General features: G+C 49.1%; 2 protein-coding genes across 13 annotated transcripts in view; one reads left to right on the top strand and one right to left on the bottom strand.

Moving 5' to 3' along the window:
• The window catches only part of ANKRD27 (ankyrin repeat domain 27), a 53701-nt gene extending 38565 nt beyond the window's left edge, over window positions 1–15136 (bottom strand). For 4 of the 12 annotated variants that reach the window (XM_038529491.1, XM_038529492.1, XM_038529494.1 and 1 more), the window contains exons 1-5: window positions 15022–15136; window positions 13555–13646; window positions 12792–13008; window positions 10566–10726; window positions 3613–3744 (exon numbers count right to left, since the gene is read on the bottom strand). In XM_038529491.1, coding sequence (XP_038385419.1) covers window positions 3613–3744; window positions 10566–10726; window positions 12792–12948 — 450 coding nt within the window. In that variant the 5' untranslated portion in view covers window positions 12949–13008; window positions 13555–13646; window positions 15022–15136. Of the gene's footprint in view, window positions 1–3612; window positions 3745–10565; window positions 10731–12791; window positions 13009–13554; window positions 13647–15021 lie in introns of those variants that run through there. The other 8 variants (XM_038529496.1, XM_038529493.1, XM_038529498.1 and 5 more) reach the window with 8 other exon arrangements.
• A 918-nt stretch (window positions 15137–16054) lies between these two features.
• Window positions 16055–21875, top strand: RGS9BP (regulator of G protein signaling 9 binding protein). Its single transcript, XM_038529489.1, has one exon. The coding sequence runs from the start codon at window positions 16055–16057 to the stop codon at window positions 16763–16765; it is 711 nt and encodes a 236-aa protein (XP_038385417.1). The 3' UTR covers window positions 16766–21875.
• The last annotated feature ends 1757 nt before the right edge of the window (window positions 21876–23632 follow it).

The raw sequence follows: 23632 nt of genomic DNA, 5'->3' as shown, positions 1-23632 counted from the left end.
AGTTGACCATAAGTCAGGGACCTGCTTATTCTTAAGCTTAACAAAACTTTTTATTCTAGCCCTTTATTTTTTTTTAAAGATTTTATTTATTTATTCATGAGAGACAGAGAGACAGGCAGAGACACAGGCAGAGAGAGAAGCAGGCTGTCTGCAAGGAGCCTGATGTGGGACTCGATCCAGGACCCCGGGATCACAACCTGAGCCAAAGGCAGACGCTCAAACACTGAGCCACCCAGGTGCCCCTATTCTAGCCCTTTTATAAAGAATTTTTAAGTAATAGCAATTAAAGAAATCATAGTAGGATAAAAGCAAGAATCAGCATTAGTGACACTACTCTAGGGTCCCCCCTGACTCCTCCCCAGGCAGCGTTAGGGCGACTTCTGTCCCGACACTCATTCTTCTGAGCTACCGACAGCCAGCTTCTGGAATTCCCCAAAGCCCTGCTGTGTTCCCTGCTCACCTATGCAATCCTGGAAACCCAGCACGGTGCCCGGTAGGTACGTCATGGTGCTCAATGAATGTTTGTTGGCTAGATCTGTGCTAAATGAATCCTAAGAACTAGACTATGAACCTCAGTGTCCTTGGCTGGCCTGTCTAGGTATTTTACTTGAAAGTCAGTTCTTTGGAACTTGGGAGACACGCCGACAGGTTCCCAGGCTAGCCCTCAAAAGCCTACATACCCCATAATTATAACATCACAATAGGAGCATCTGGATGGTGCAGTTGAGTGTCCGACTCTTGGTTTTGGCTCAGGTCATGATCTCAGGGTTGTGGGATCGAGCCCTATGTTGGGCTCCATCCTCAGCGAGGAGTCTGCTTGAGCTTCTCTCTCTCCCTCTCTGCACCCCCCTACCACCATACTCAGCTCTCTCTTGCCCTAATAAAATGAATAAATCTTAAAGGAAAAAAAAAGGTCACAATAAGGGAGGAACAAATTTAATCTCCCTTTTGTAATTTTTGTTTCTCCTTTAGGCAAATGGACCCCTCCTCAATCCACCTGGGAATCCTGGAGGACGTTCTCCTGACACCTCATGGATAAGAGCCCCAGAGAGGCAGCAGGCCTGCCCAGCCCACTCTCAAGATACCACAGTGTGTAATTAGCTGGATGCTAATTAAAGAGAACAGGAGTGACTATTAGTAGCAGTGCGGGGGTGTCGCAGGCCTCTGTGGTGAGAATCTGGGGAACACGGGGGAGAAGGAGCTTTCCCTATCCAGTTAGAGAGCAGGTGACTGCAGGAGGTGCTGGCCGGATGCAGAGGCATCCCAATCAAAGGGAGGATTTGGAAGGAAGTCACACTCAGTGGGGGATGGGGCAGGCGGAGGGAGCAGTCGAGCTGCACCTCTGTCACATGAGGATGAGGGGGCCAGTGAGCAGGGCTTCAGGGAGAGGTGTGAGGGGCAGTTAACCCTGGAGGGGAGAGACACACACGTGTAAAAGTGATGATTTCACAGGGTCTTAGGGCCCAATGAATGACTCTGATCCCCATGGCTGATTCAAGGGCACCAAACTTGGCCTGATGGCCAGGCCCCAAGGAAAGAAATTCAGCATCCACCTGCTGAGGTGACAGCGATCCCTTGGTGGTGGCAGAAACAGCTGATGAGCACTCTTCCAGAGGTGGCTCGCATGTTCTTTCTCAGTCCCCCAACAGACGTGGATGGAGCACTACTGTGGACTAGACCAGGATGAACCGGAGCGCCCATCCTACGGCCAGGAGGGCCAGGAGCCAGCCATCAATACCTGACTGGGCCGGGCAGCAGCAGCTAGCTCCTTCCCCCTGGGACTCATGCGGGGAAGTCGGCCTCACTGATTCTCCCATCTACTGACGGCCACAAAGTCAGTGTTGCCAAGCGTGGGCTCCGGGCAGCTCCTCATGGACCCTGCAGATCTCAGGAGGACCTAGGACACTACCGGGAATTCCGATGACAGCTTCCAAAAGGAAGGTGACCAAGACACCAAAGTTCTTACACCACATTTCCTTTTTTGCTAAAGTAAGCCTGAGTGGGATTCCACTATTTGCAGCTGGGAAAACATCCACCTCGTAAGAGGAACCGTGCTAAGTGCGGGCAACATAGCGGTGAGCAAGACGGACAGGTCTCACAGAGCATTCACACGTGGCCTTCTTTTTGTTTTGGGGAGAGAGAGAGAGAATGAGCCAAGGGGGTAGGGGTGGGAGTGGGGAGGGGGGAGAGAATCTTTCCCAGGCTCCGTGCCCAGTGCGGAGCCTGAAGCGGGGCTCGATCTCACGACCCTGAGATCATGACCTGACCTGAAAATCAAGAGTTGGAGGCTTAACTGACTGAGCCACGGGGCGCCACAGGGTGGGATTCTTAAAGAGCAAGAGAAAGTTACACATAGCTTGCTCTTGCCCAGACAGCATTTTAAAAAATATTATAGAACAAAGGGAGGAAATAGTTCCCAAATTCGGTCAGTTACCATGATTGCTTTGTGTGATGTGCTATTTCTCTGCGACATGTCCCAAAACCGTTAATTAGTACGTATTTGCCCAGAGCATGACCATTTCTCTCAATAGAATCCAAGGCTCTATAAAGGTAAAAAAGATGGTGACGTTTCTTCCCGTTTTGGGCTGAACCCTCAGCAGCAAATGTGGGACCCTGCCCAGCAGGGTAGCATTTAATAACTCCTAGGAAATGAACAGATGATAATGTCTCTGTGAACTTTATACGATTTTTATTTTCTTCTTGGAAACAGCTCTATTCTCTATCTTATGTATATATACATACACACGTATATACGTATATATGTGTACACATGGAGACACACACACACACAATGACCTTTATGACTTCTAAAAACCAAAGTAAAGTAATTCTGGGAAAAACATGCGAATCACAAAACCAATCCGAAAAACTGGAAGGAACTTGGGGAAGCAGACTTGTGGTGGCAGCGGGACAGAGGGGGTAAAGTGAACGTCAGCGCCAGTGCCCGACAAGGCAGCGCGCACCCCAAAGTGAAGCAAGCTACGCTGGCTTCTCTAGACCAAACCCTCGGCCACAACCGCAGGAGCATGGCATGAGGACAACACATAAAAGGAGGCACACCTGGAGGGGAGGGCCAGGAGGGCCTGCCCCCCTGCAGGCAGCAGATGCCCCACTGTCGTTTCTCTCATGTGCCTCCCTCGTCCTGCAACCTGGGTGCCTCCATTATTCCACTGGTTCTTCCCCTTTAGGAAATGCCCTTCAAGGCAACATACGAGTGTGTGGCATGTTCCCTTATTCCATGTGAGTGAGCACACACGTCACAGAGAAGGGCCCATGATGCCCTGAGGGAAATCGGCTTTCTGTGCCCCCCACACAAGCCCTCACGGTCAACGTGGAAAGAGAAACAGATGAACACCGTGAGATCAGTGTCAACAGAGAAAGGACTACACTCGAGGCTGGTGCAGGGCCAGGAGGCTTCGTGGAGGAGGCAGCTCGTGGCGGTCCGTCTCTGCTCATTCTAGCACAGACCACGGTCTGGGGCTCGTTATACTCAGCAGGTCTGTAACTGACTCCCTCTAAACGTAGGCAAAGTCTACCGTATTTCTGGCCTTATCAACACTGCTCTGTCCGCACCTAACGGAGCCGGTCCACCCTCAGGATCGATGCACTTACGATGCCATGGATCTGGGCCACCTTGTTGCATAAGTCAGGACGCCACTTTTGAAGAGCCAGATAGAAAGGATTTTTCAGGAGATCTTCATCATACAGAGCCATATGGACTTCAGATGGGGCAGAGAGAGTCTCCTGGGACAAGGGGAGAAAGAGCAGTAAATGAACACTTTCAGATTTATGTAACACACAAAAAGTCCTGATCCAGCGATTTCTAAAAAGCGTCTCTGACACGTATTATTCTAGCCTGTAAGAAATATCAGACAACCCCCAAATCCAAGATGACCTTTCTATTGGTTAATTGCAGAAATTATGTTCAGAAAACCTTAAGGGACACCAGGGTGGGGATGCCTGGGTGCCTCAATGGTTGAGCATCTGCCTTTGGCTCAGGTCATGATCCCAGGGTCCTGGGATTGAGCCCACATGGGGCTCCCTGCTCAGCAGGGAGCCTGCTTCTCTCTCCCTCTCATCCTCCCCGCCACTCATGCGTGCTTGTACTCTCTCTCTCCCCCATCTTGCTTTCTCTCAAATAAATACAATCTTAAAAAAAAAAACCTTGTCAAACTCCAAATCATAGCAAAGAGTAAAAATAGCTATTTTTAGAACATCCTATGTGACCAGGATTATATTTTAAAGACATGCATAGATTTTTAATAAAATATTTTAAGCACATAGAGAAATACAGAGGAATAATGAAATCTGCCACTCAGAACTACCCAATCTTAATACTTTGCCATATTTGCTTCAGATTTTCTTTTAAGAAATAAGGTACATCAGAATAGAGTTGGAGGGTTGCTTGGGTGGATTAGTCAGTTAAGCGTCCAGCTCTTGGTTTCAGCTCAGGTCATCATGATCTCGGGGGTCCTGGGATCCAGCCCTGCATCGGGCTCTGTGCTCAAGTGCAGAGTCTGCTGGAGATTGTCTCCCTCTCCCTTTGCTCCTTCCCTGCTCACACTCTCTCTAAAATAAAAAAAAATTTAAAAAAAGAATAGACTGGAACCCCCCCATGCCCCTCTCTGATTTCATTCTGTCCTTCCCTTTCAGAGCCAACCACTATCCTGAGCTTGTGTATCCTTCTTGCTCACGTTTCTATTGCTTTAATACACGTGTATTCGTAAGTAATATAAAATACTGTCGTAGGAGCTTCAAATTTTACATAAATGGTTTCACACTACCAGTGTCCTGGGACATACCTTTTCCCATCAATGTGTTCTCAAATTCTAGCCATGCTGATTCCTACAGCCCTTGTTCATTCACTGATGTCTGCTGTATGGCATTCTTTTAAGTGAACACGACAGTTTGTTACCTGATAGCCTATATTTACATTGCTTCCACGTTTTCAGTATCATCCACAATACTGGCATGAGCTCGCTTACACCCTTATGTACACACCCCGAGCACATTATCTAGGAACGTCCCCAGGAAAGGCCCTGCAGGGTGCATCCACCTCCACCACCACCGGAGACTGACAACACTGGGCTGCTTTCTACCTCCATGGAAAGAACATGAGGACACCCCTTCCTCACACCACGCACTAGCCAACGCTTCTTAGTTTCCTCCTATTATCTCATTTCTGCCAGTTTGTAAGGATAAAACAGTATTTTGCTGTTTTAATCTCTCATTTATCTAAAGAAACCGAACATTTCCTTGTTCTGTATAAATTACTTTATCATGTCTTTTGCCCATTTTTCAAGTGGGTTGTTGGCCTTTCTCTGATGATTTATAGTTCTTCATGTATCTGGAGACTAAAAGGTGTTGCAAATATCGTCTCCCAATCCATGACTTGTCTCTTCATTTTTTCAAATAGGTGTTTCAGAAATAGAAGTGTTTGATTTTTATTTTTTATTTTTTTTTTTTTTGAAGTGTTTGATTTTTAATATAGCTGACCTTGTTAGCCCTCGCCTTCATGGTCAGTGCTTTTCGGATCTTAGGAAAATCCTATCATCTGGTGTACCTTTCTGAAAAGTGACTTCACCATTCCCCCTTTCAGAAGATGGAGTCCATTTCCTTGATTCTGAGGCAGCCCTGTGCTTGCTGTAACCAACCAACAGACAGAATTGATGTTCTGGCATTTCTGGGTCAGCTCCAAGAGGCTACAGATTCCACAACCATTCTTCTTGGCACCCTGAGATCACCATGCTATGATGAAGCCCGTGGGATGAAGGACCATGGGAGGAAGAGAGGCCCAGTGAGCAGAGCCTGCCTGCCAGCTGAATGCAGCCACGTGAGTGAGTCCAAGTGAGACCAGGTAGAGAACGACTCGGCCAGCCCATGAATAGTAGGAAATAATAAGTTGTGACCATCTAGGTCACTAAGTTTTGGGTTGGTTTATTATGCAGCAAAGACTACTGAAACCACATCAACTCCAAGACCATAAATATAGTCCCTATAATTCCTAAGAATCTTAAGATTTTTCACTTTTAGCTCTTCAATATATCTTTGTTTATACATACATATATCTTTACATATACATACATCAATAAATTAGGCATCTTAAGTTAATTTTTTTCCCATATGGTAAAGCTACGATGGGCTGTTTGGGCTACTATCACAAAATACCACAGACTCAGTGGCTTACGTGTATTTCTCATAGTTCTGGAGGCTGGAAGCCCAAAATCAAGGTGCTCGCAGATCTGGTTCTTGACGAGGGCCCAGTGCCTAGACTGTAGCCTGCCACTGCCTCACTGTGTCCTCACGGGGCAGAGTTCTCCTGTCTTTTCCTCTTTTTATAAGGGCATTAATTCCATCTTGAGGGCCCCACTCGCATGACTTAATCTAATCCCAATTGGATCCCAACCCGCCACCCCCAAATACTATCACATTAAGGATTAGGACTTCAGGATCCCTGGGTGGCGCAGTGGTTTGGTGCCTGCCTTTGGCCCAGGGCGCAATCCTGGAGACCCGGGATCGAATCCCACATCGGGCTCCCGGTGCATGGAGCCTGCTTCTCCCTCTGCCTATGTCTCTGCCCCCCTCTCTCTCTCTCTCTCTGTGACTATCATAAATGAATAAAAAAAAAAAAAAAAAAGGATTAGGACTTCAACATATGAACAGGCAGGGGGCACGAACATTTAGTCCACAGCATTAGCCAATTGTCGCATTATCATTTTTTGAGTAGTCTATCCCTTTCACACTGGCCACTAATGCTACCTTTTGCTATACTCCAAGTTCCCACATATGTTTGGCCTGTTTTTGAGCTCTGCTCTATCTCAATAGTCTAGACCAGGGCCATCCAACAGATATATGAGAAATGTAATCCATATATGCTATGCATAATCAAATATGTAATTTAAAATTTTCTAGTAGCCACATGAGAAACGAAACAGGTGAAATTGATTTTAATAATAAATTTATCCTAATATATCCAAAATACCATATTTTTAACACATGATAAATATTTTAAAGTTATTAATGACACATTTTACATTCTTTTTTGGTCTACCAAGTCTTCAAAATTTGAGGACACCTGGGTGGCTCAGTGGTTGAGCATCTGCCTTTGGCTCAGGGCATGATCCCAGGTCCTGGGTCGAGTCCCGCCATCAAATCCCTGCGCGGAGCCTGCTTCTCCCTCTACCTATGTCTCTGGGTCTCTAATGAATAAATAAAATCTTTAAAAAATATATCTTCAAAATGTGGCATGTACTTTACATTAACCTTTCAATTAATACTAACCACATTCAAGTGCTTAAAAGTCACATATGGCTGGTGGATATTAAATTGAACACAGCTGGGCTAGACCACATTAGTTTACATGACTGCAGCTTCATAGTAAGCCTTGATATCTCATAAAGAAAGGCCTCCCCCTTGTTCTCAAAAATTGTCTACTTAGTCCTAATTTTTGCAATACCACATAAATTATAACCAGCTCATCAAAAACTGACCATGAAAAATTCTGTTGGGATTTTTTATTAGAAACGCACTAAGTTTACGGACTGGAGAGTCAATATTTTTATAATAATGAATCTCATCCACGGACATGGTATGTCTTTCCATGTATGTATTCTTCTATGTCTTCCAATTAAATTTTCTCCATAAAGATCATAGATAATGCACAACTTTTATTAAACAGTATTTGTATATTCTGTACAGATTTTTCTCCTATTGTGAATGGGGCTTCCATTGCCCCTGGTCTGCTCCATTTACTATACATAATTTTAATTTCACTGAGCTACCAGGGAGGAATATGGAAAATGGGCATAGAAAAAGAATATGAGCCTCCATCTCAAGTGGTGCAATAAAAGTACAAACAGATAAGTCTTTTTGTTTTACATGCTTATCTGTTTTACAGATAAGTCTTTTTGTTCCCATTTACATGCTGCTTCCAGTGTTTTTGCCATACAGCATACCAACGTCCCACCACTTATTGCTGGCCTACATGGGTATCTTTGTGAGAAACAGAAAAAGGCACCCCATCTTCCCAGTGGGTACAAGAGTCCTATGCCAGGGCACATGGCTTGGTAAGTAGCTCACAGTCCACTTATCAGCCCCAACATCAGTGAGACGTTGTACTGCCAACATCTCACTCTCCCGGGCAGGGCACCTATGCAAATGAATAATCTGCATAATTGTATATAAAGGCTCCACTGTTAGTGTTTGACATATTCCTTTAAACACGTACTCTCAGGGTAGCCCTGGTGGCACAGTGGTTTGGCGCCGCCTGCAGCCCAGGGCGTGATCCTGGAGACCCTGGATGGAGTCCCATGTCAGGCTCTCTGCATGGGGCCTGCTTCTCCCTCTGCCTGTGTCTCTGCCTCTCTCTCTCTGTCTCTATGAGTAAATAAATAAAATCTTTAAAAATAAAATAAAATAAAAAAATAAACACATATTACAACTTGAAATATACAAACACTATGCTCCAGGGTGCCTGGGTGGCTCAGGTGGTTGAGCATCTGACTCTTGATTTCCACTCAGGTCCTGATCTCGGGGTTGTGAGATCAAGCCCCATGTTGGGCTCAGCACAGAATCTGCTTGGAATTCTCCCTCTCTCCCCACTTGTGTGTGCTCTCTCTCTCTCTCTAAAACAAATTAATAATGAAAAAAATTTTAATGCCACCATTGTTTAGAAATAAAAACAGTATACCCCTATAAAAAAAAGATAATCTTAAAAATTACAAAGACAGGGGGATTCCTTGGCCAACTTGAAGCAGTTTGGCACCTGCCTTAGGCCCAGGGCATGGTCCTGGAGTCCCGGGATCAAGTCCCGCATTGGGCTCCCGGCATGGAGCCTGCTTCTCCCTCCTCCTGTGCCTCTCTCTTTCTCTCTATATATCTATCATTCATGAATGAATGAATGAATGAATGAATAAATAAGTAAATCTTTAAAAAAAAATTTACAAAGACGGGGCACCTGGGTGGCCCTATCAGTTAAGCATCTGCCTTCTGCTCAGATCATGATCCCCGCGTCCTAGGAATGAGCCCCGTGTTGGACTCCCTGCTCAGCAGGGAGTCTGCTTCTCTCTCCCTCTGCTCCTTACCCCACTCATGCACGTGCGCTCTCTCTCAAATAAAAATAAAGTCTTTTAAAAAAGTTACAAAAACAATGAACATTATTTAAAAATGTGCTAGATACTCCTGACTGTGAAATATTCTGAGTTTGAGCCAGAGACCTCTTCTTTAAAAAAGAGAAAATTAGTTGGGGCTCCTCTATGGCACAGTCCATTGAGCATCGCCTCTGGGTTTTGGCTCAGGTTGCAATTTGAGGGTCGAGATCTCAGGGTCGTGAGATCAAGCCCTGCATCAATCAGGCTCTGCACTCAGGAAGCTACCTGAGTTTCTTTCTCCCTCTGCCCCACTCATTCCCCCCATGCTTGCCCTCTCTCTTCCTCTAAAATAAGTAAATAAATAATAAACATTTTATTTTTTTTATTTTTTTTTTTAATTTTTATTTATTTATGATAGTCACAGAGAGAGAGAGAGAGGCAGAGACACAGGCAGAGGGAGAAGCAGGCTCCATGCACCGGGAGCCCGACGTGGGATTCGATCCCGGGTCTCCAGGATCGCGCCCTGGGCCAAAGGCAGGCGCCAAACCGCTGCGCCACCCAGGGATCCCAATAAACATTTTAAAAAGAGAAAATTAGCAACTCTTAAAGGGCATCAAGTAAATTTATCATTGTTATGACCTAAATGAAATATGAATGAAAAACTGAATTACTTCCTTGCTATGTAACAACATTCCAAAATGCCTTCTTGGGAAGATGCCAGGACAACACACATAAGCACATTATGAATTCTTTCTGTTAATGGCCGATGATAAAAACAGCCACTGTTTGAGAGTATCTTTGATTCAGGGACTGTGATCACTTCTATTCATCCTCATCTCACTTTAATGTTTGTGATAACTATAGGCAACCAACTATATAACTAATGCTCACTATTGGTATCATTAGCCCCATATGCTGCAGATGAAGAAACTGAGGCTCACTTGGCCAACTTGAAGTCACACAGATGTCAGAATTTATTCTAACAGCCACCCCTTTAACCACGACACCCATCGTGTAAAACAAACATGCCTGGACTAAGGGTTATTTCACGAGCCACAGATGTACAGATCCCACACTTCATTTCCCCCAAAGGAAAAGTCACCATGACAGACAGTCACATGGGCCGTACATTGAATTCCCTCGGTCTGGTCCAGCCAGAACTGTCTCTGCTGCAGGCCCTCTGGGGACTGCCTGAAGGAGGCCCTTGAGCTCCCTGCAAATCCTCTTAGGGGAAGAGTCTAGCATGAAAAAGGCTACATATAATCCCTTCCTGGACCCCAGAGACAGCTCTGTAACAATTCAGGTATTTGTCTTGTTGAATTCAATTATTCCTGGAGCCCAAATAATCCTTCTAGAAGTCCCTACCAGAACAACTCGATAATGCGATTTTGTTGGGACACAGTCATAAGAAAACAAAATTCTCCCTGATTTCTGACACAACTGGTTCTACAGAACAGCGTGCAAAAGTAAAGACACCTTGGACAGAAACCGCATGAGAGGCAGGATGCCACGCGGTCGGAATGAAGCTGGGAAGCGATGCTCCTTCTGCTCCTCAGACGAGATGCCAGCGAAGCTCCCACATCTCTGCACCCGAGACAGAGGTGGCAAGGGTGGGCTCGGATGCAGGAGGTAGCAACCTAGCTGGGAGGCAAGGAATGTGCATCAGCAGAGTAAAACAAACCCAGAGCAGTGCTGGGACAGGTAAGGACCGGACAGAGAAGGGAGGAGCAGGGGAGGGCGGGGAGGCATCCCTGGCAGGGACCAGAGCAAGGCAAAGGTTCAAGAAGCAGGAACAGGTTCCTGTGGGCACAGAAAACCCAAGAGTAAATTTTTTTGACTAGATGAGTCCAGTCAGTGCTGGTCAGAGAGGGACAGTAAGGCAAGGGGAGGCCCCTAAATGCCACATCAAAGCATTCAGTTCAAGAGCATGAAACACGCAAGACTGGGAGCAAGCACTGCTGTGAGTGGGACAGAGCTTGCTGTGTTTCAGTCCCAAGTCATCTGTTTTCTCCTGGACATCATTCCTCCTGGTTGCCGATGACTGAACCCTCCATCCGGGGGGGGGGGGGGGGGGGGGGGGGGGGGCGGGGAAGGGTTTCTAGGAGCTCTGTCCAATACTATTCTCAACCTTTTGGTCGCAGTGTTTTAAAACATATGCTAATCTAATACAATCTGGTGCTTAATGCCAGAATGGAATTCTTATATAGGGGGTAAATGCTTAAAATAGGTTAACATCTTCACAAATCTAGTTGCAAGAATTAGTTTTATATATTTTTTAAAGATTTTATTTCTCAGAGAGAGAGAGAGACTGTGTGTGTGTGTGTGTGTGTCTGTGTAGCGGGAGAGGGAGCCCAATGTGGGACTGGATCCCAGGACCCTGTGATCCTGGCCTGAGCCAAAAGGCAGACGCTTAACCAACTGGGCTACCCAGGTGTCCTCATTTTATATTTGAAAATAACATGCAGGGATCCCTGGGTGGCTCAGCGGTTTAGCGCCTGCCTCTGGCCCAGGGCGTGATCTTGGAGTCCCAGGATTGAGTCCCAGGTCGGGCTCCCTGCATGGAGCCTACTTCTCCCTCTGCCTGTGTCTCTGCCTCTCTCTCTCTGTCTCTCTCATGAATAAATAAATAAATAATCTCTTTTAAAAAAAAAAAAAAAGAAAAGAAAATAACATGCAGAGTAAACTGACCCTTCCTTATAAAACTGGAAAGATGAGCAAATCCTCTTATAAAACTCCTTTTTGAAAAAAAAAAAAATTCCACCCCTGCCTAAGCTCAAATTGATAGGATGATTTACAGCAAATCCATTGAAGTTAGCCAGAAGATACCAAATACCGCTGAACGTGAGTTATCTGAGCTTACTCATGAACAGGAGAGCCAGGCAAGGTCCCAAACTAGTACCGGACATTTCAAGAGGTGGTGTGTACACTTGTGGTTTTGTGGTCTACAACCGTCCCACCAGCCCAGATGAGGCTGGGTGGTCAGGGACCGTCTGGTGACCGTGGCAGCCTGGCTCAGCAGAATCCAACACAGCAAAGTCTGTGCCTTGCCTCCCAGAGATAAACTCCCAGCTAAAATCTCACCGCTATAGCTGCTCCCATCCTTTGATCAGGGACCTCACCAAAGACCCAGACCAGGCCTATTTTTCAAATGATGAGCAATAGTCTCCAACTAGTTTAATTTGTGATGCAGACGGAAAAGGCAAAAAGGGAAAACTTTCTAATCATCTATGTTTAACAGCAACGGGAAACAACTGGGTGACGTACAGTATGATATTACAGTCCCTTATGTCCTGGACTGTATCATCTAGGGATCCTAGCCATATTTTTCTCAAAGCTCTTCAAAGCATCCAGTCTGTGCCTGGCCCCCTGGCTCACTGTGGGCATGCTGTAACTGTTTGTCCACTTGAGCAAAATGATAGTGGGGTATTAGAGGAAGCTCAAGCTCCCAGGGAGGGGTCATCTCTCACAGAACCTGGATATCCTCATCCAGGGGAGGGTGAGACGCTGGCCCCAGGCAGCCACGCAGGCGCTTGCAAAAAACCAGAAGCAAACAATACACGCAGAACTGGCTAAACACAGTGACAGCTGGAATGTGGTGAGTAGTGCAGGGAAAGAAGGCCCCAGAGCTGGTAGAGGGGCGTGACCACTAAGGGAGCAGGAGGGTGTGGAGGAACCCAACAACCCGAGGATGCCACTCATCACCCTGCTCCTGGAGTTGCAGGCAGTGCCACCAGCACCCACTTTCTTGCCAGAATCTCGACCAGAAGGGCAGGAGCTCCAAAGGCCACTTCTCAGTGTCTCTCGCACGTGGAGGGGCTGGTTTTGGGTCTGAATCCTTTCTAGGTCCGGTATCTATCATCACAGGGTCACATTCCTCTGCTCCTCTAGGAGAGGATCAAGTTGCTGGACACCGAGAACCCTGGCAATTCATAAACAAAGGGAGAGCCCCACAGAAACACTAACAGTGCACAGATGTGTGAGTAACAAAGACCCAGTACTTGTCCTCATGAGGGCAACAATCGTCCCAAGATCCACAAGGAGACACAATCAAGACCTTGACCCCAGGCCCTAGGCAGCCCGGACCGCTTGCTCTCCCAGTGATGCTGCCGGGCAGCATGATTCCTGGTGGCAAGCCCAGGCGTGCAGAACTCACTCGAGGGATCTACTCAGCTTCAGAGCCCCAACTGCTTTCCCGCCACTGAGGCTCGTCAGAAATATCTGTCCCTGCTCCCATCCTGCACTTCTCCTTCAGAGGCCTCTGCCTCTCCCTTTCACGGTCCACGTAAAAGACGACAAAGTGATCTTTCCAACACTGAGGTCTACTATAGGGCAGCAGTCCCCCTTGAGCCTCAGTTTTGCTTTCCAGTTTCAGGTCCCTGTGGTCAACCGGGGTCTGGAAACAGACTGACCCTCGTCCCGACATATCGTCAGAAAGTCAATAGTAGCTAACACTACATCACAATACCTGTTTCGGTCTTTTCACTTCATCTCATTACGGAGGCATTTTACCATCTCACAGCATCACAAGATGGGTGAGCCCAGTACAATTAAGATATTCTGAGAGAGAGAGAGAGAGACACCACCTTGACATAACCTTTATCACAGCATATTGTTAACAATTGTTCTACTTCGTTATTTTTGTTAATCGCTTACGATGCGTATTTTATATATCAAACTTATAGCTATGTAGATACAGGGGAAAAATGGACTGCAGGGTTTGGTACTATCCAAGGTTTCCAACATCCCCTGGGGGTCTTGGGGACACATCCTCCGTGGACTAAAGGACGGGGTGGGGAGTGGGGGGTGGGCTACTATATTCTTCCAGGACTTTCCCTTCACTCCCTGCTACACGAACTCTCAATTTCTCTTCCTGCCATTAAGGGCCTCTCCTTCTGGCCTTCCACCCATCTCTGCAGCCTCATCTCCCTCTGCTGTCCCCTAAAGCTCCCCAAAGTGATGGGTTCTCCCTCCTTCTATCCATTTCGTCTTGAAAACTGCTCTTCCCCTGCCAAGGCCCCCATAAGCCCCTCCACAGTGGAGCATGGCCCAGGCCTGGAGTGTCCAAGCCCTGGCCTCAAATCTATAGATTAAAGGACAAGAGCTCTGAGTGAGGGGTGGCGGGGGGTGGGGGGGGGAGCCCTGGGGCCCGGTGGGGTCTGGGTCTTCTGGTCCACCCCAACACCATGCTGGGGAAGGCGGACTCAAAACGCTAGTACCCCACTGGGCCCCCTGCTCTTCTCTGGGGCTGGTGGTGGGAGGGTGAGCTACCCAAAATAGGGGCCTCTCCTCCATGAAACCCGTAAACTTGGGAGAACCCCAGCTAGCGGCAAACCAGCAGTCCCCCCAGTCTCCCCAGCCCCTCCTTCCCCGCGTGTCCTAAATCCCCGCTGAAGGCGCATCATTTGCTCCCGGGTCGGCGCCCAAGTCCCCAGCGTCTCCAGGGGCCCCGCCTGGCTCCCGCGCCCGGGGCGGGGCGGGGGGAGGGGGGGGTCCATGCTCGACGGAAAGCGCTGAACACACGCAGGGCCCGGAACATCTCCGCTGCTTTAAGTTTTCCCGGAGTAATTTTTACCCAGCCCGACCTAGAGCAGGGCCCCTCCGGAGGCTGACAGGCAGGGATTCCCTCCCCGCGCTGCGCCTCCACCACCCCGGGGAGCCGCGGGGCCCGGGCTGCGGACCCCCCACCCCCCCAGCCGGGCTCCCAGGACGCCGCGCCCGGGGCCCGCGCTGCTCGCGGGGGGTCAGCCGCCCCCACCCGGCAGCAGACGGAGCGCGGGCGGGGCGGAGCGGGCTGGGGGTGCCCGGGGCAGCCGCCCCCCTCGGGGCGCAGACAGCCCCTCCCCCGCTCGGGGGCCCCGCCCGGCCTCTAGGCCCCGAGGCGACCGTCCCGCGGGGAGGCAGGCGCGGGCCCAACGGGAGGGACGACACTTACTAGAAGGCTACATAGCTCCACCGCCTGCTGCTCTGCGCGGCGGCGGCGGCGACGCCTCCCGGGCCCGCGCGGACCTCGGCGCCCACCGCCCCAGCACCGCGGGCCGCTCCGCCGCCCACCTCTTTACTCCGCCGCTGGGCGGAGCCGCCCCCGGAAGGCCCAATGAGCGGCCGGCCTCGCCCTGAGTGACGTGCGCGCCGAGCAATCGCGGAGCCCGCCCTGCCGGGGAGGGGCGCGGGCGGCGCACGGCGCTTCCTACTCGGGCCGGCGCGGGCCCGGAGCCGCGGACTGCGCATGCCCGGGACGGGAGGGGGCGGGGCAGAGCCGGTGTGACCCTGGAGGCGGGGTCCGCGCCGCGTTCCTGGAAAGCGGGCTGGGTCGCGACGGGGAGCCCGGGCCCGGCCCGCGCCGCGGTCGCCCTTTACCGCCCGCTGTGGGGGACGGAGGCGCCCAGTCCTGCGGGGCACAGCGCCCCGCGTCTGGCAGGGGCTTGGCAGTTGGGGTCCTTGCGTGGACGCCGCGTGAGCCTGCCCTCCCCCTCTTTTGAGCCCGGGCCTCAGTTTCCCCCTGTGTACGGCAGCGGAGGGCTGGGGCTGCAGGGCGCTGGTGCCCCGGAGCGGAGATGGGGTGCAGGGGGGGGAGACGGGGGCCTGCACGTGACCTCCCCGCGCGGGGCCCCGCCCCCCCCTGCACGGGCGGGTGGAGGCGCCCCGGGGGCCGGGGTGGGGGACGGGGACGGGGAGGGGAGGGGACGGGAGGGGAGGGGAGGGGGTGGGCGGGTCCTAGGAGCCCCGACGCGGCGGCGGCTCAGGCTGCCGGCCAGCCCCGCGACGGCCCGGGGAGGATGGGGACGGCGGGCGGGGCTGCGCGGAGAGCGCCCTCGGCGGCGAGGGCGGTGCAGACGCCCGGCGGGACGGGCGAGGGCCCGCGGGGCCGCTAAGGGCCGCGTCCGGGAGCCCCGGGCCATGAGCCTTGCCCGGGCCGCCGTCGGGGCGGGCGGCGGGCGGCGGCGCTGAGAGCGGAGCGCGCGGCCATGGCGCGGGAGGAGTGCAAGGCGCTGCTGGACGCGCTCAACAGGACGACCGCGCGCCACCACCAGCTGGCGCTGACCGTCGGCGGCTCGGCGGACTCGCGGGCGCTGCGGCGGGAGCTGCGGAGGACGCGCCGCGAGGCGCAGGAGCTGGCGGCGGCCGCCCGCGCCCGGCTGACCGCCCCGCTGCGCGACCGGGGCCTGGGCGGCGAGGAGCGCGCCGAGCTCGAGCGCCTGTGGGCGGCCTTCTCCGGCTGCCTGGACCTGCTGGAGGCCGACATGCGGCGCGCGCTGGCGCTGGGCTCGGCCTTCCCGCTGCAGGCGCCGCGGCGGCCGCTGGTGCGCACGGGCGTGGCGGGGGGCCCGGGGGGCCCGGGGGGCTCGGCCCGCAGCCTGCGGCGCCTGGCGGAGCGCGACGGGGACGGCGACGGGGACGCGGACGGGGACGACCTGCGCGAGCTGGAGCGGGAGGTCCTCCAGCTGAGCGACATGATCCACGACATGGAGATGAAGGTCAACGTGCCCCGCTGGACCGTGCAGGCCCGGCAGACGGCGGGCGCCGAGCTCCTGTCCGCCGCCTCCTCCGCGGGCCCCGCGTCGGTGCAGGAGCGCTCGGGGCCCTGCGACCCCAGCAAGGCCCTGGCCGCCGCCGTCTTCAGCGCCGTGCTGCTGGCGGCCGTGGCCCTGGCCGTCTGCGTGGCCAAGCTGAGCTGACGGACACACGGACGCACGAGCCCTGCCCGGAGACATCCCTCGGGATCGACGGCCGCGCCTGGACTCGGGACGGGAGCGGGATGCGCGCGTGTAAGGGACCGGGCCGCAACCCCCGAGTGTGCGCACGTGCGGGCACGCCTGCGGGGTCCAAGCACACGCCCGTCTGCCCCGGGCGGAACACGGGTTCCTCTTGCTGGCCCGGGAGGAGTTAATTTTGCGCGGGCCGCCGGGGCATTACCGCTATTGCAATGCAGCGGCTTTATCCTCTTATTAATAGAAAACCGTCCACAGTGACCCCAGATTTCTCCGAGTTAATGGGTTGCCACGTGTGCTGCCAGGGGCGCGTTTAGGGAGTGTGAGGTGGGTGGTCTCCACCCCACGGGCGATCCCCCCCTCTCCAAACTCGCGTGGGCCCGTTTGAAAGGGGGGCCGAGGTGGAATGAAGTGGGTGGGGGGCGGGTTTCGCTCTGCGTGGGTGGGGAGTTTGTTTCCTGGGGGGAAAAAACTAAGAAGATGTAAGCAGGTTTTATTACCTTAATCCCTTAGGGCCTAAGCCTAGGAGAGTGTGCAAAGAGAAGTGGGTGCAAAGTGCTTTTTCTAAGGCGCACCACTGAGCTTCTTGGCAGAGTGTATCCGTTAGTTAACAGAAACAGCTAGAAGAGGTTTGGGGCCCTCAAGTCCCCCCTCAAGTGCTGACCCTCCGCACTTAGGAAACCAGAGAACACACCTCAAAACTGCCTCCGGGGCTTGGATCCACTACACCCCCTTGCCTATTGGAAAGGGCTCTCTCCAGTCAGCCTGGAGGGCCGCAAGCTCTGGGACTGGACATATGCTATTTAAACAGGCACTTTCTCCTTTGCGGGGGCTTATTTTTGTTCCAGAACTAGACCAGAGTTGTTTGATCCTCCTTTGGGGGAGGGCTGCAGAATCCTCTTTGCCCTTAATCCTTTCTATCCCTTGGAATCTGCCTGCTAGCCAGTAGGAGAGCTAGCTTTGGAGGAAGCTGGGCAGCTCCCTGACCCTCACACTGACCCCTGGGAGGGTAAACCTCACAGGCCGTTTGAGCCAATTATCCCTGAGACTGGGTTAGAAGCAGCAGCCTCCGCTTGGCATTTCAGCAGCTTTTTAAGAACTATAACCATTTCGAAAGAAAACCCATATAACCATATTCTGTTCTATCAAAGCTGGTTTTTTTATAGAGGACATTTGGCCACGGTGTCCTACGTGCCAATGAGTCAAACATTGTGGTCTCTACTTACATAAGTTAGTAAATGTGCATCTGTTATTAAAAATAGGCCATCTTGGAAGCAGGAGGCCGTAGCATAATCTTCCAGAACCACGGTGTGCATACAGGCTTCTTTTGCTCAGTAAGTAAAGAAGGTAGAAAGCCCCGGGTCCCAGGCTGGAATTTACGTGAGCAGTGCCGCCACCTGCCACCTGTGGTGCAGAGAGAATGTTGGTGGGGAAATAAGGCTAAGAAAACACATGCATTTAACTCTCAAAAGGTAATTAGGAATCAAACCCAGAGACTTTGGCTTGGCTGAAAACTAACCAGGAATTTTTTTTTTCCATTTTTACCCCGAAAGTGGTCAAATATTTACTCCTCCACCGGGAGGAGGGAATTGACAGTTTCACAAGGGCAGCTTGGAGGACCGAGGGGCAGAGACACATAGCAGCAGTCCTGCAGCCTTGGCACCCAGTGCTGGGGGCCACCCTTCCAGCCTCAGCACAAGATTCCAGTACCTCATAGTGGAAATATGGGATGTGTGTGTGTGTGTGTGTGTGTGTGTGTGAGAGAGAGAGAGAGAGAGAGAGAGAGATAATAGTTTTAAAACACAAGGTCTTAAGCCGATTAACAGTTTTATGACTTAACTAATAAAAGGAACACCTTCTGCCTCATCTGAATAGAGGCCACTTCAAATTCTTTTTGCACCTGCCGGCCCAGGGTAACTTCACAGACGACACAAAATTTTTCTAACTCCCTTCATACCCTCATCCCCCTCCTGGACACAATACAGAATGTCTGTCACTTTCCCCAAAGTTTTGGTTCTCCCAGACTAAAGCAGGCTGGGCACTTTGTGAGCCAATGTTGGAAAATATCCTTTAAATGCCATGCCCTAGATATACTCTTCTGTTTCTTTTCTTTTCTTTTCTTTTTTTTTTTTTAGAGAGAGAGAGATTTTATTTATTTATTCCTGAGAGACACACAGGGACAGAGACATAGGGAGAGGGAAAAGCAGGCTCCCTGCAGACAACCCAGTGTGGGTCATGCCCTGGGCCGAAGGCAGATGCTCAACCGCTGAGCCACCCAGGCATCCCTATTCTTGTTTCTAATGCAGTGACTCTTCTGTTCCTATCAAGTTGTTTTGGTTTGTGATGGCGACAAAAAAATTGTTCAGCAGAACCTACTGAAGAAAAAAAAATCCATCAGATGTTGCATAATCCATAGAGAGCAATTGGGACAAATGTCATTATCACCCTTTCCACCCATTTCGCAGATCCTTGGGTATTTAATTATATGTGCAATCAGGTGTGTACCTAATTCTGAGAGTCCTCTGCTCGCTGAAATTAAGAATAAAATGTTTCACACTCAGGCACAAAAGCTGAATTACAATGAATGTATTTATCCTGCAGACCTGTTAACCTAAACAACTCTGTGTTTGAAAGGTTTAAGCATTAAGAACGTTTGATATTATTTGGAGTTCTAACATTGCCTACTAGAACTCCCACTATGTGGTACAAGCAGAGTCACTTTCTCCTTGAGCAATAGGCCGCTGTCACTATCTCTCTCTGCTCTCATTTCTATGTATATAATTCAAGACATTGCTTTCTGATAGAAGCCCGATTTGATTTAGGTGCTTGGTATCAAAGTCATTAATTTTCTAAAAACATCTGGTATGATTTATATACCATGATACAAGTATAGGAACAAGATTTAAAATGTTTAGCATAGGATGTATACGACGAGGTCAATGTTAGAGTCTGTGGCAAAAAACAAAACCATCTAGTTTTCCAAGTTAAAGGTATGTTAAAGGATAGATCTTTATTTCCAAGGTTAAATGCTATGATAAATAACTGTAAAGAGAAAATATCTCTGACTTCTCGTTTGGGAAAACAGTACTGTTTGATTTTCAGAAGATAGGCAATTGGAATGTCAAGGCACTTAGGGAAACGTTGAACTATTGCTAGTAGTTAACAAACACTGGTTCGTAGGAGAGAAAAAAAATGCCTGGTAAATTCATTTTTGTATGTGTGCTCCAAGAACGTATGCTTTCAAATGCTGCAAGGGAAAGATTCTTGGTAAGGAAAATTAGAACATAACCCGTAAGATTTACTTAAGGTTTACAGTAAGCTCCTAAGGAGATGTGTGATGTCAAATGACAAGTAGTCTGGGGTTTACTTAGGTGCGGATCCTGATGATGCTGCATTTTCCTTTTCAGCCTGCACATTGATATATTTTTAGCTCCTGGGTTGCTTTTCAGATGTAGCCCTCCCTTCTGTAATGAATGCTTGTTAAGGGGGTGAACCCCTGAATGTGAGCCCCGTGTGTCAGCCTGAGAAATAAAAAAGATAGGACTTGCCTCTGTCTTCCTTTGGGGGGTGCCTCGCCCTCAAGGCCAGCTCAGCTGTGATGGGCAGAGGCTCTCCCTGTCTCTCCAAGTACCTCAGACAAGTCACTGACCTTCCTGTGCCTGGGTTCCCTCGGTGGTGACACGAGGGGAAGCCCTGACCAATTGACTCAGAGGTCCCTTCCAGAGTTTAAAACATTTCACAGAATGCAGTTAAACCAGAAAGGGTTATTCCATTTGTTTGGGGGTGGGGGTGGGAGTTGGGGTTGTTATTGTTGGTTTGGGTACGTACTGAAATGAAATGTTACAGTTTGGTGGTTATTATCTAGAATTATTCTGTTGGTAAAATTCTGTAGGAACTTAAAAACTCAGAATGAACCGAGCTTACTGTGATTTGGGTCCGTATCGGAATTAGAGGATGGACTTAAAAGCAAGTCTGTGTAAACGCTTCTTATTTATAGTATTTAAACTAGATTAGGAATTTTGATTCAGACTGTTAAGTCTGAGTCTGAGAAAGCCTAGTGTGGATGAAACAGCAATGTGGCCACCTAAATTACGGATGTGAAACTGTCATTTCTCCACAGAGGCTGGGAAAATCCTAGTCCTATTCTGTAAGTAACCTGGTGCCCTCAGAACTCTGTTGGCTGCCTGACATCAGGAAACGGGAGCACAGCGTGGGTGGTTCTGTACCCGGCATCAGATCTAAGGTGGAATTAAAGGCTTCATGTCAACGGTTTGAGTGATTAACTGAAATTTTTTATTAAATTAAAAAATCAGAGGTAACGTGCAACATTTATAACTTAGTTGGAAAAGACACCCTCAAATGATTCAGCTATCAACTCTTGTGATTTTTAAAAAAATACGTATATATTCTTAATCTTTATTCCCACCTGAGGTGAGTGAATGTCCTGATCAACATTGTTACCCTTCACCGATTTCATTCCATAAAGAGATGTTCAGAAATACTCCGGGATTTTAAATCTCCAAGTGCTTCTGTACAGTATGATTATACTCATCTTGTAATGCAGGATGGAAACAGGAAGAACAGTAGGTCTCCACATGAACGATCTTTGGCTGTGGCCAACACAGATCAAAGTCATATTCAAATACTATTTCTTTGGCTCTTAAGACCTGACCAGAGGAGCAGGAACTGACCACATGCTGCAGCCCTGTGTCCCCGGGAAAAGGCCAGATTTCTCAAAAAACAAAAACAAAAACATTGCTCCTTTTCATTTACTTATTTTCATATCATTCCACAGAGGATTCTGGGTGTTTTCACATGACAAAGGTAAAAAAGCCAAACCTCAGCTCCCATTGGCAAGATGATTTTGAAGTCTTTTTTTAAGATGCTGTCGCCAGAAAGCGAAGTTGAGTGCCCCCTGCCTGTATGGATGTGTTAGGCATATGGAGAGCTACAAGGATATATACAGAAATGAAGATGCTTGTGAAGGTGGTGGGATTACAAATGGTGGGGTTTTTTTTCCCAATAATTTCATGTTATATTGTTTTTACAATAAAATCTTGAATGCTTTTATCATCTAGAAAGTATTATTGTTATTAAAATATAAATATTAACAGGGTCTCAGAGTGTAATGAGAAATGATTTCAGAACCTTCTCCCCTAAAAGCAAAGCAAAAACACTTTTGGAATCCTACCCCAGAGAATCAGAAGTTCTGAAATGTAGTATCAGGACACGATAGCCTTGAGGTTATGGAATAAGGTGCAGACACCTGAGTTCAGATCCCATCTCACTGAAGTTCTTCAATGTCTCTGACCTCAGTGTCCTTATCTTCGCAATGGGAGCAATAATAGGGTATCAGATTAAGATTTCTTAAGGGTATCAGTATAAGATTTTTATCTGGGCACAGGGCTCAACAAATGTTGGCTGCCACTGCTGTTATTATTGATCAAGTCAAAATGACGGAAGGTATGTAATATAAAGGTCATGTACAAACTTATCTGGAAGTTGGAATCTATGCAATTTAAGGTCGAACGCATTGAGGTATAAGTTAAATACAGTAACATTTGTCCTTCTCAGCTGAGTGCTGTTGAGTTCTGATAAAGGTGTGCAATCCTGTAACCACCTCCACAAGCAGGACAACATTTTCATCCCCCTCCCCCTCCCCCCACATGCTTTCCTAGTCAATGATTTCCTTCCACCCCAGGATCTGCCAACCACTGACCTCATTTATTTCCCTATAGTTTTGCCTTTTCCAGAATGTTCCATAAATGGAGTCTATACATTTTCGAGAAAACAGTGCTGTCAATCTTTTAAAATTCCTTCTCAAAAAACATCTGGAGAAATAATTTTTACATGGTGATTTGTGGTGCACAGCATTTTACTGGACGATCGCAGGTGGATTTTGTTGAACCCCGGGTGACACTCCTCGGCTTCTGGGAAGGCTTGGCAAGCTTCCCTGCCACCAGCCAGTGTCCAAGCTGAAGGCGCCCAAGTTCTCTCTCTGTGGCCAGCCCTATAGATCACGTTCTCTCCTTTTCTTTCCGTTTTCACTGAAAAACCTGATAAATAATGGATAGCAGGAAGGAATTTGGCCTTGCTGAACTCGACAAAATAAGATTGCCTGGGGCTATAGATAAAGAGTAGGAGACGTTTGGAAAGTTGTTTTTTTTTTTAAGTTTAGCATGTTCTTATAAATCAAACAAGGACTTTTTTATTGTAAATAAAGCTGTGCAGGACCTGTAGAACATAAGAATGAAGAGTCAACTGTCCTTAGCTATGAAGTAAGCAACTGTGTCAAGCAAAATGACTCACTCTCTCATGACCAAGTGGCACATGGAAACTGCTAGCGCTACTAGGGGAGCACTGCGCACACTTACTGTTTGGCTGGAGCAGCTGGCACTATGGCCCTGGCAGGACAGGGCTGGGCAGGGCACACCGAGAGTTATGTCCACGTCTGGAAACAGACACATCAGCCGTGACCTGAAATAATCACTCCAAACTCTTTCCTTGCCCATTTTTCTATACATCTGGAGGCTTAACCCTTTCTGACAGTCATTGCAGATCACTTTTCCAGTTTATTACATCTTAGACTTTCTTATGCCGTTTTTGTTGTGATAAAGTTATAAGTATGGAGAGAACAGCAGTATGGACAGGTTGACCAGTCTCTTCCCTTATTGCTTATAAAGTTTGAGTCAAAGATTATAGAGGACTTTACCTGTTTTATTCTAATGCTTAGAGGGCTTCATTTTTTTTTCATTTTTTTTAAATTGTTTATTTTATTTTACTTTTTTAATTTTTATTTATTTACGATAGTCACACAGAGATAGAGAGAGAGGC

The sequence above is a fragment of the Canis lupus genome, chromosome 1 (assembly GCF_011100685.1).
Source record: "Canis lupus familiaris isolate Mischka breed German Shepherd chromosome 1, alternate assembly UU_Cfam_GSD_1.0, whole genome shotgun sequence".
NCBI lineage: Eukaryota > Metazoa > Chordata > Mammalia > Carnivora > Canidae > Canis > Canis lupus.
Note: the sequence above shows the minus strand (reverse complement) of the source record. Positions and strands in the feature narration are given on the sequence as shown.